A 12,390-nucleotide genomic window follows, 5' to 3' on the forward strand; every position below is an offset into this window, starting at 1 on the left:
TGTGAAAGAACGGTTTGCCGGGGAGGACAACATGGGGAGGGGCGGAGAGGGGAGGGGGCGGGCATCGTCCCACCCCGGGTCCGGGCCTGCTCAGTCTACCTCTCGCTTACTCCCTCCCACTTCCGCATCGGTGGACGAGTCGACCCGTGATCTAGGAGGAGGCCCCGTATCACCCCCCCCCCCTCCCCACGTTCCTTCTGCACTGTGGGGCTGATACTTCGAATTCGAATGCCACACGTGCTTCCCTATGAACCCATGAAAACGCTAGTTGAGCTCCGTCGTGGCTTGCTTTTTTAGTTTTTTCCCTTGTTGCTATTTACCACTTCCCTAACATCCTAATCAACCCAATGCCAATCAAACTAAAAATGACACAGCAATGCTCAACTCCCAAGATAAGTGAAATCTAGATTTAAACCTGACGACATAAGTGGTTGAAAAGAAAGAGGAGATGACAACACCAGTTTGTTGGGTAAAAGCAGGCACAATGTGGCGGGAAGAATGGGCCTCAGCACGCACTGAGCATTGATGTCCAACACTCCCCATGTATAATAGAAACTGCGTTCATCTCTCCCTGTCCAATTTCATCCTTCATTCGAATGAATAATCACTTGTTGTCATCCTCCCCCACAGACTGGTGGACGAGGTCTACTTGTTAATTCAACGAATGATGAATGAATGAATGTTGATTGACTTCGATGCTGGAATGTTGGTTGACTACGGAACTGGGCGAAGGTTCCAGTCTGATGGATGCGATGGGATTCATTAGTCAAAGTACCAAATCATGGGCCCCACAGAGAATCATGGAAAGCTGTTCCACCTCCCTATCTCCTAAACAAAGTGGGGTTCCTGCTTCTGCCAATTCTTGGATGAACGTATTTGAATCGTTGGATGGATTCATCCATCAACCATGTTCTTTTGTACTATTGAGGGTAACAATCCACAGGCTTGTTTTGACCGAGAGTCCCATTCTCTGCTCGACAAAAGTACCAATTTCAAAACCCTAGTACTTTTTCGTTTTAGTATCATGGATTGCTTTCGAAAGAAATTTGTAAGCTCTAAAAATAACATTCCAATGTTTGGTATAAAATAATGAATATTTGGTTAGATGTATTTAATATGTGCTTAAAAACCAGTATTTTTGTGAAACCTTGATCATATTTCAGTGCTCAAAAAATAAATTTAATCATAAGTCAGTAAAACTAATGATTTCGACATAAATCGCAAGCAGTATACAGTAATGTAATAAAGGTCGCTAAAACTGTACTCTGGCATCACCTTTTACATGTGCATACACATTTACATAATAAAACTCAGATTTATTTTTATTTCATTTAGATCTAAAATCTGTAGAATCGTAAACATCTGTGTGTGTATGTATGTGTTTATATATATATATATATATATATATATATTTCTATGCAAGTATATAAGTATATATACAAGTATACATAAGTATTTGCAAGTGTGTATATATATATATATATATATATATATTTCTTTGCAAGTATTTGTAACTGATGATGCAATATTTAAGAGATAGTCACTTTTTAAATCATGTACCTTATTTTTAAGTGAATGAACATCTGTAATTTAACATCTCTTCTGTATATTTCTCTTCAAATATACTTTGTACTTCCAGTTCAATAAAACTAATGAAAAAATAATTTGTACAATTTAAAATAATAATAATAATAATAATAATAATAATAAAACAGCATGGAAAATTAGATGAACTTTTAAGCAAAAGCAAATCAAACATCCACTATGGTAATGCACAACCTTTGAAAAACAAAAAGATAACACATATTTATTGCTTGTCGAAGACTCTAACAACTTAAGTAATAAACAACAACAATGAACCTAATAATACAAGCACTATTTGAAGTTATAAAAATGAAAAGATTATATTGTCTAAATTGATCAAATGCAACTTGTAAAGAAGTTGGACATGTTAGAAATGACATTAACTAATTATTAAACAACCAAAGCTCATAATATAATATATGTATTTTTTATATATAATTCAAGTGTTTATTTATTTTTAAAATAGTACATAACAACAAAGTGCAAAAGAATACAAAATAAAATTCAAGTCCTTTTCATGGTAAAAATTACTAATTTTTTGAAAATTGTTAGAGTGGCTCATAAAACAAGTCCAAGAAGAAAGGTAAAAAGTAGCATTGATTTATTATTTGGTCCAATATCTAAACTAATTTTTGATCTTGATTCATATTTATGGGCAAGAAGAGAAGAATTAATGACCTACTCTACTAAACTTGGACAAAAAGTATTGCAAATAAATTCATTGTTTTCTAATGTGATGGTAAAAAAATGGAATATAATATTGGGGCATAAATTCTTGTTGGATTGTAATGATATCCAATCCCAACCTTGGGCACATAAAGAAGCTGTGTTCATCTAGCTTATATGGCATAAAAGAGTAACAGGTAACACATAGAGAGGGCAAGTTAGCCTACACATAGACATACATTGTATCCTCTGTACCCTACAAAAATTAAGAACAATATTACATAGATTTTAAAATATCAATAAGTTTATAAAATATGGGATTTGGCCACATCTATCATAGATAAACTTACTTCCCATTCCTAGAAATGGAGGCCATGGAAAGCCTTTACATGGAAGCAAGCAATCTTTCCACACAAGATACATCATCACTTCAAATGTTTTTCCAAGTCCTGGTCTTAATTAAGAAGTGTTTTCTATGGACTATTTGATTTTAAAGAAATAAATATTTTTTTGAAAAACAAGTATAAAGTGACCTTCATACTAAGACTTTAATCTATGAAGGTTTACTGGAATATGGAAAAATCAGCTAGAAATTATTAATAATAATAATAAAAAAAAAAAAGACAAAACATTCTAAACTTAAAACTACACTACTTAAGAGATGGGACAAATCTTCAATGACAAAACACATGTTAGGTTCTAATGTACACATGTTAATTAAATAGAACTTTAGAGTACCATAATGTGGGTTTTATATATTATTCTAAGAACCAAAAGCTACTTCACATAATACTCTTAACTTTATCCAATTAGATATTAGGTGTCAGTTGTACCTTTCAATTTATCAATGCATAGAAAAATGCGTTTTTGTGTCAAAAATTAAAACAAAATAAAATATATAGTGTCAATTTTTAAAGAAGATATAAGTCTTGTATATAAAACAAAAGCAAAAAAGCATTTGTGGGTTTGAATAGAATGTTAGATATTGTTGTTAAAAAAAATGATTTTGATAGAATTTATGTACAATAAAATGGTAGATTTCTACTCATGTATTATCTTTTTCTTTACATTATAAAAAGATATATCATCAAGAAATAAAAATGCGGGACTAAAAAAATTTGTCCATTAATTATAAAATGTAGCCAATAAAGCATTTAATTGTTTATTATTATCATATTTTTTTAATGTCAATAGAATTAATTTATTTCTATTTTTTGCATATGTGATTTTGGTCCAAATCCTTAGTTATATCTTTATTTATAATGTAAGATGGATAAAATGTAGATTAGAAGTCTAATTTGCATCATAATAATAATAACAATATTAGATGTTTAAGGTGAGCAAGTTTGGGATTTAGAAGGAAATATTTAATCAGAGTAAAAGATTGATTTTAAGTCTTTGCATTGCAATGTGTTATTTTTGACAAAATAGTTTAAAAAGATATTAGAGTTGAAATAAAATTGGAATGTGGTATTTGGGAGATAATAATAATAATAATAAAAACATTTTTAAAAATGTATTAATTTTTAATTGTAGCAATTATTAAAAAAATCCCACAAATTGTTGTAGAGATTTGCTAATCAACTGCAATGGTGCATTGTAAATTATAAAACGTTGTCAAACCAACCAGTGCATTTACAATAATGGCAGTATCAATTCCAAAAACAAAAAAAAATTCTATTAAATAATTATGATGATGTACTAATATCAACCAATCAGAATGTTGGTTACTAACCTCTAATGATAGCAATAAATTAAACAAATATTTTAGCCACCACATAAAACTACTGATTCAATTTTTCTATAAAAATATTAAAAGTACTTATCATCATTTTTTACCAACAGAATAATCAAAATAATCCTGAAAATAATAAAATTTCAAAACATTTTTTTAAAAACAAAATAGTTTAATGTATTATTAAAATCATGTACTTTACTCTATCGCCGTCCTCAACGATCCACATGAACACTCCGGCAAGTGTATTGTAAAGGCGGCTTCAAAGATTCGATACCTATCCATTTTCTGCCGCTGTCGCCCGGCCGCGGCAGCGGGAGTGCGAAGACGGCGGCAACGAGCGGCGACTGCTGGTTGAATGAGAGTGCCCAGGTCAGCCAGGATTTATGAACTTTAGACAGCAAGCAAGCAAGGAATCAAGCGAGCAAGCAAGGAATCAAGCATGCATGGGATCGTCAGCGTCTATCCATCTGCACAGACTGCTCGTGTGGCAGCCATGGTGTGAACCCTACTTCAGCTCGCATTCGGGAGGGAGGGTTTTGTAGATGAATTGTTCATCGGTCGACGGGGTTTCGTCGAAGGATTATTGAGTGTGGGAGCCCGGGAGGAGCTCGTTTGGCGAATTAGGGATGGGGGTTTGGAGATTGTATGAGGGATGGTTTTTCGAGTATCGAGCTGGTGAACTTGCTGGGTCGTAGAAGTGTTTCGAGGTGGTAGGGCAGGAGTGGGTGCGGATACCGGAGGAACTGTAGCGAGAGGGAGAACCATGAAGCCCGCAAAATTGGCTCGGGTGAGATTGCTCTATGAGCGACGGAATCTGTTGACGAACCAATTTCGGATGCCGGGCTTGTCTCTGATTGCAATCGCCTCAGATTGCGAGGATTCGGGATGCGTCCGGAGTCGGGGGTCCGATTGCGTCGCAGAAAGTAGCTCGCGATGGCTTTCGGCCTCGTTCGTTAGCGAAAGTGGGAGACCCGAGGAATCCAGCAGGCTAACTATGTTTACAACATGGGGTGCGGCGCTTCTGGCTGGTGCAATGGCAATGGGATTTGAACGGGGTGACGGAGGAGTGGTTTGTTCTGAAGGGGCAGAGCGTACTCTCTTTTCACCAATGGGCAAAATTCCTGAATCGAAGCTAGCTCAAACACATTTTTTTCTCAGCGGTTTGTAGTCTCCCCACAGCCTTCACTTCCTGGCTATCTTCCTTCTTCCCTCACCTTATCTCGGCTTTTTCTTGAAACCGCGCAATGTAGGATTATTATTATTATTATTATTGGACTGATACTACAATCTATCAATTGAGGTTGTAATTGAAGCTAATTCTCATTTTTCAGCGTTTATACTATTTTCTGATTAGCACGTTCTGAAAAGGGCATCTTATTCCATGTTGCTGGAAAGTTAGTTTGGTTTAGCATATCTGACCCATGATCACCAATTGTTTTCGGATACTGTCTTTACACGAGGAAACTTTCCAAGACGATTCGTAGCAATAAATTGTGTTATTTGATAAGTAATCTTCATGCGATCCAGAAATTTTCAGTACTGCACGGTAATCGTGTTGACACAATTATGCAATTAGCTCACTGTGGGAAATCCGTGATTTTGTTTGCAGAAGAGTTCAGACGGCGGATATTTTTCAACTATGAGAGACGACTTCGTATGCGTAGCCCTCCTGAGAAGGTGAATATGCCCTAACCCCATTACGACGGACCCTTTCTGAATGGGACGTTTTTTTTATGAATATATATTTCAGGATAGTTCTCTCAGGTACTTGACTATAGTTATATTCTTAATGTTTTATAGACACAGGAAATAAGGATGTAAGTAAATATGTAGGTGTTCCAATATTTCTCGTCAGTGCGAAATGGGGATGGTCACTTTTTCATGACAGCCGGAGATTTGATGAGAGCAACAGTCCCAGTTTTCCCACCAACAGGCTCACACATGGTCAGAGGGGGTCACCTTCAAGGTGAGAGGAACCCCGGAGAATTGAAATGTTCTCCTTCAAAGTTCTTCATGCTATTCGACACAAATGGAGACGGTTTAATTTCATTTCCAGAGTAAGTTTCCCAGCATGATATTTGACTACACTTGCTCGAATTAACTGTCATATAGCGGACGAATGATTTTGGGTATGCTCGCTGTGTCAAGGTGTTATGCTGATTAGATCTCCTTTATGATATTCTGTTCAGGTACATCTTCTTTATTACACTATTGAGCATCCCTGAAAAGAACTTCAGTGCAACTTTTAGAATGTTCGATTTGGACGAGAACGGGTAAGATTGATTGATTGGTTATTTGTTCATCTATTTATAATTTGAAAAGTTCCATTACCTGATTTTTAACAATCAAACATAACAGACACCCTTGAGTTTATGAATTAGGAACTTTAAAACTGAACGTTCTCCGGAAAGCATTTTGTTTCTGTGAAAATCCAGTGTTTGTGGGATGATTGTAGCGATCTTGTTTCCCAACTTCAGTTGCCATCTCTATTTTAATTAAATGCTTGCATGGATTGTTGCCTTAGAATGATTGACAGGGCTGAATTTAAGAAAGTAATGACTTGGATGCGGGCGCAAACTCGCGTTGGCAAGTCTCATACCCATGGCCTTCGCACTGGGTTGGGTGTATCTAAAGACATTGATAATGCTGGAATGGTAGAATTCTTTTTCGGCACCAATGGCAATCGCCAACTTCCACTGACACAATTTGAAAGATTTCTGAAAGAACTTCACGAAGAGGTACGCTGGTTTTATGTCATACAGAAATTTCGCTTCTATTTTACTTTTGTTGAAATATACTTGTAATTGACATTCGTCAGTCAACGTGACACTTTGACTTGGACCTATGCAACAGATTATTCGTCTTGAATTTGCTCATTATGACTACGATAATCGGGGGACCATTTCAGCTACAGATTTTGGTTTGTCAATGGCAGCCTCTGCAGATTTATCGAAGTTGCATCATTATCTGGATCGTGTCCACGATCTCTCAACTGACGCCCAGTTCTCCACTACGCGAATTACCTTGGAGGTGAGGATCTCCTCTACACGAGTTCAACGAATTGTAGTCTCCTTCTGGCTTGGGCCTTCTAGCACTTTTGGCAATTTGTGCAGCTGATGTAATGAATGAACATGATGTGTTTATCGTTTTGACACTAGACTTTCTCTGGATTTGGCGAATCTATGCATCTGAAGTTGAGTGGCACGGGACTTTTATGCCGACTGTTCTAGACACATTAGACGCTTAGAAAGCCCCAGATCCATTTTGTTTCAAAAACGGAAGTCTTCATTTGTGTAAATCAAAGTTTTGTTCTAGATCGCTATACATGAGTCTGTACTTCAATGAATCTAGTGCAATAAGTCGATTGCATCCTGGTGTAAACTTCAGGAATTCCTTGAGTTTGCTCAATTGCGAAAGAAGATTCCCGTTTTGGCAATGGCAATCTCTTCCTTTGGCAAAATTCAGGGAAAATTGACTAAAAACGACGTTCAGCGTGCTGCTGTTAAGGTTCGTGACAGTCGCCTATAACTAATTTTCGTATGAGAATTGCTTCTAGATCAACCAAACCCCATTTTTTACGTCCTGCAATAACATGTATGTGCTTCAGCCCACGTTGTTTAGCCCTTTTCTGTGGTGCTATCTTTCACAATTCAAGGATCTTGGTCTTCTGGGTACATCTGACTATCATGTATCCTTGAATTGCAGTTATGCGATGTCCAACTTACGGATGTGGTGATGGATATAATATTCCATATTTTTGATACCGATGCTGATGGCCTATTAACCATGGAAGAGTTCCTGGGTGTGCTGCAGCGAAGAGAAAGTGACATTGCAGATCCAACCGAAACTGGAGTTATTCAGTTTCTTAAATGCTTGTGGAGATGCTCAAGGCACTGTCAGAAGCCCTGGTTATAGCTTCGGAGCCATTCAACTATGAGGCATGTGTACGAATGAGAGTTAGGACCGAATTTTTAAATGAATAAAGAGGTATTATTAGCAATCTAACAATCAAACTGATGGTGATGAATCATTCGGGTTGACATTTTTCAAATAATTGGTAGTCTTGAAGTGAAAACATGAATGAAAAAAGAACTACATGAATTTTATAATTATAAATTATAGTACTCGAATTTCCTATTGTTAAACTTAGGCATTTTTTATTGGAAAATTACGTACTTTTAAGTTGCACGACAGAGGTGCTGGATTTGAATACCTGTTAATTTTACATGTCTTATGCTTTTTGTGTTTCTATTTATTAAAAAGATTTATTTTTTTATTCAACTCAATTTTAAACATGTCAGCAAGTTTAGTTACTTAGCATATTGTCTTATAAATCATAATTGGTTCTCTGTTTGACAATTTGATTGAGTTTCAAAAATGTTACTCTTGTGTGTTGAAAAAGAAAAACAAATAAAACGTATGGCATGGCATTTAAGGTTGGTCCAAGACCTATGCAAAAATAAAATAAATAGAGTAAATACGAATTATATTTTTGTAAATGATGTGAGTCTTAATAAATCACAATTTAAAATATATAAATGGTTTTAAATCTTAAAAAAAAAATTAGAAGATAAAATAAATAAATATAATGAGTGATATCTCATATATAATAAATTATCCACATATTTTGATTTGTTTATACTAAACATCTATTTGTTGATAAGTGATGTTAAGTAATCTAACTAACTAAGCAATACATCCAAACCAACAAAGTTTGGATAATACTAAGAGTTTAAACAACATGGTCGAAGCTAGGTAAGAATTATCCAAACTACCTAAGAACTTTATACCTAGATTAAAAAAATTAGAGCATAATAATAAGTAATGGAAATAATGTTAGTTGCTTTAATTATTTAGGAGTAGTATAAATGTATATTAATATTGTTGTTGGTAATGATACATTTGTTGCCATTGTTATTATATTTAATCAAGGATTTTACTTAAGGTAATTGTGTTATAGAGTTTCATTATTATTGTGTGATCCATCTAAGTATAATTATTTTTATTTTATTTTATTTTATTTTATTATTAAAGTTGAATTGTAAGTAATCTAGTTCAAACCAATAGTTGGTTTTGAAACTTTCTTGATATAGGTTTTTCTTACAACTAATTAACTTTGGTGCAAGAAATAGTTATTGACTTTAGTATTTAAGTATTGATATTTTGCAAGAAATATAATAATCAAAAAATAACTAAAGATAGTAAATAATCTTCAATTTGTCAAAGTTGAATTTGAACTTCTAAACTATTGAAGCATAGACTAACTTACATCCAAAGTTTTTGACTTTGGACAAAAGGATTACTGATGAAATATAAGAATTTAGACATCAAGTCACTAAGCCATTTTTTGTAATTTTGCATATTCCTAAATTGAATAATTTTGCTAATAAAATATTCTTTCTGTTAATGTAACATCCAAGATTGATAAATATCTAAAGTTTTTTTTTGAAAAAATTTAGATATTTAATTTTTCTAACTTTAAAAGTATAATAATATCTAAAGATTATTATCATTTTATAATAGAAAAAGAAAAATATATATATATATATATATATATATAATTGTTACTAACTTGTATGTATATATATTATAAGATTGTAAAATGTGAATTTTTGGAAAATGGTCTCAAATAATCTTTTTTTTACTTATTATGTATGTATTTTTTAAGTTTATATATATATTAATATTTACTTTTCTTATTTTTAAACTTTTGGTATAAAAAATATATATATATATATATATATATATATATATTTGTAAACCTATGAAACTTTTCTTATTCCTCTAAGTATAATTGATTTTTATTGTCTTCTTATAGTAAGAAATTAGTTCTTAGTTCTTTCTAAGGTTTTAAATAGATTAAACTTAGTACATCATTATGTAGTACATTTAATAATTAAATTTTTAGTGCAGCAATGACACATAAAAATAACATCAATTGATAATATAATATCTTACTTTATATGTATTTTACTATCAAGATCTTCTTTTCTAATGTCATATCTCTAGGTTCATTTTTTGGTTGATTTTTTGGTTGATCTTTTTTATTTAAATCTTCAATTCATGCTTGCTACTTTGTCAACTTTAAAAGGTTAGGCACATTATCTTTGTCTAAGACTTATTTCCAATCTTCAATAAAGCCAATTTTATATTTTTTTTGTAAAATCAAACTATCATTTTCTCATTGTCTTTTCTTGTACTTTTCCTTATTAAAATACAATAGTTAACTAATTTAGAAAATCAATATAATTATCAATCTATAAATTTTTTATAATATTTAAAATTCAATTTAAAAAAATACACAATACACAATACACAAGAATCTAGTACAGTATAAAAATACTTGGTAAAACACTTGTATAAAACCAATAATTTTACTTTAGAATCCAAGGCTACTTCCTTAAATTATTCATAAAGGATTTTAGGAACATCACTGTTACATATAGTCTTTTTGTGGAAATTTCTTGAATTGCTCAATTACAATGTTTTTTTAGTTAATTTCTGCTCATTTCTTATCTGTTAATATTTTTATATTCTAATATCTACTTTTTCTCTTTATTTTTTCATAACTTTTTACTACCTAGATACATATATGCTGACTTAATGTCCTAATTTGTTAGATATCAGGTTTAACTTGATCAATTACATTGGCTTGATTTATTTGCATTGACTCAATTGATTGGCTTAGCTTAGCAAAATTAAATTTATGTATGTTTAAATTTTGGCTGATTGAATCAGTTTTCATATTAATAAGATTATTAAATTTTGTACTATCACAGATCATGTTTTGGTTCCAAAATAGAAATATTACTACAAGTTATACTAAATATAATAGTGATAAATTATTTATTCGAAAAAAGTTCAGTAAGTTTCCTAATTTTGAATTTTTTGAATTTTTTAATTATTATTATTATTTTTTTGTTATATCTTAGCCAAAACATATATCACACAATTTCTTACACAGAAAAGTGACCCCTCTTAAGCTTACATTGTGGCAACAGAATCAGATACAGCACCATATTAATAAATATAAAATATTACAAATAAAAAAGTTCAGATTATCTAACACGAATGAGTGGCTTGTAACAAAAGAAAACGTAAGAAATACAATTTTTTCCCCATTTGGGTGGCAAAGTGAGTCCCAACGCCAGTGTATTATGGGGTTATGGTGGCAGTAAGAAAATCTGTGGTAGAAATATCACTACCCTACATATATACTCATTTTTTCCCACACATGTAAGAGAAAGCAGCAAACAACGACTGGATCCCTCGTATACATCCCAACATGACGATCTGTTTAGTTGATCTGTTTCTGAGTGTGTGGATCTCTCTGTATATCTGTCTGTCAGGTACGTTTAAATCGATCGACTCCGGATTTTGAGGCATTGCAGTATATCTCCAGCTAGTCTTTTTCGAAAGTATTGTGGTCTTCGATCGAAACTGAGTAACTGCACCGTCGCGAACACATTCCGTGGTAATCGTAAGGGATCTAAGGAAGACTTTGAGCCTGAGGAAGCACGGCATCCGCGAGGCAAGTGCTGCATCAAGGAGCAAGCCACTCATCGATTCCAATTTGCACTGTGCATGCCATCGATCGAAGTGGACCATTCTGGTGAAGACGAAAGCGAAGACTGATAAACTCTTCGAAATGGGCCTCCCAAAGCGTCCCACATCAGGTCTAGGTTTCTCTAGGGATACGTTCGCGGCTCGCTCCATGTCTCACTCCATGATCCCATGTCGTCGATCACTCAAAAAACACCAGTTTAAAACGCAAACTCTTGTAATGACTGTTCCAACGGCGGTCAGGTGGGACTGAATCCCGAGAACCTCATGCCATCGCTCCAACGTGAGAAACATGGAATCCTGTTCGTTTACTGCAGTTAATGACACTTCGGTGCCGCGTTGTTTCCGAGACAGCGGGGCCCAACGGGCCATCAAAGGTGGTAATTGTCAACAGACTTGAATGAGATTATCGTTGCTAATTTCACGCCTGCAGACACATGCGCTCGCTTCAGTTACTCATCGAGCGTTGCGCGCACAGTCAGGTGCGTGGTTTGAGATCATGCGTCGCCTCGGATTTATAAGAGAGAAGGGTTAGCGAAGCCCTGAGGCCTATGCAGCCCAATCTTCCATTAATGCCATCACGGCGATCTCCGCTCCCACACTTGATAGAGAATCTAGCTCCCAATCGGATTCGCACAGCTGGTCTGGCCTCGCAACGGCCATCGAATTCAGATCGCTTATTAAAACAGCCCTCGCTCTTTGGCTCGTGCAGGTGGGCTGGTTAATGTGGGTGGAATACGTTCACACGCTGTTGCGTCTATAGCCCGAGGTTACTGTACAAGTGGTAGCGTTTGAATTCTTTCCAGTATTTGGTTTTATATTCTGGTGGGTCTCGAAGG

The 12,390-nt window shown here is 34.3% G+C and overlaps 1 protein-coding gene across 2 annotated transcripts; it reads left to right on the forward strand.

Moving 5' to 3' along the window:
- The first annotated feature begins 4,461 nt into the window (after window positions 1-4,461).
- Window positions 4,462-8,001, forward strand: LOC112293237 (calcium uptake protein, mitochondrial). 2 transcript variants are annotated; one of them, XM_024542440.3, is made up of 8 exons: window positions 4,462-5,148; window positions 5,598-5,665; window positions 5,822-6,045; window positions 6,178-6,261; window positions 6,513-6,726; window positions 6,842-7,018; window positions 7,376-7,495; window positions 7,694-8,001. In XM_024542440.3, the coding sequence occupies exons 1-8, from the start codon at window positions 4,752-4,754 to the stop codon at window positions 7,901-7,903; spliced, it is 1,494 nt and encodes a 497-aa protein (XP_024398208.1). In that variant the 5' UTR covers window positions 4,462-4,751; the 3' UTR covers window positions 7,904-8,001. The 2 variants fall into 2 exon arrangements, with proteins under 2 accessions (XP_024398208.1, XP_024398218.1); XM_024542450.3 differs by having other exon boundaries at window positions 7,802-8,001.
- Window positions 8,002-12,390: the final 4,389 nt, after the last annotated feature.

Source organism: Physcomitrium patens, chromosome 2 (genome assembly GCF_059467195.1).
Source record: "Physcomitrium patens ecotype Gransden chromosome 2, ASM5946719v1, whole genome shotgun sequence".
NCBI lineage: Eukaryota > Viridiplantae > Streptophyta > Bryopsida > Funariales > Funariaceae > Physcomitrium > Physcomitrium patens.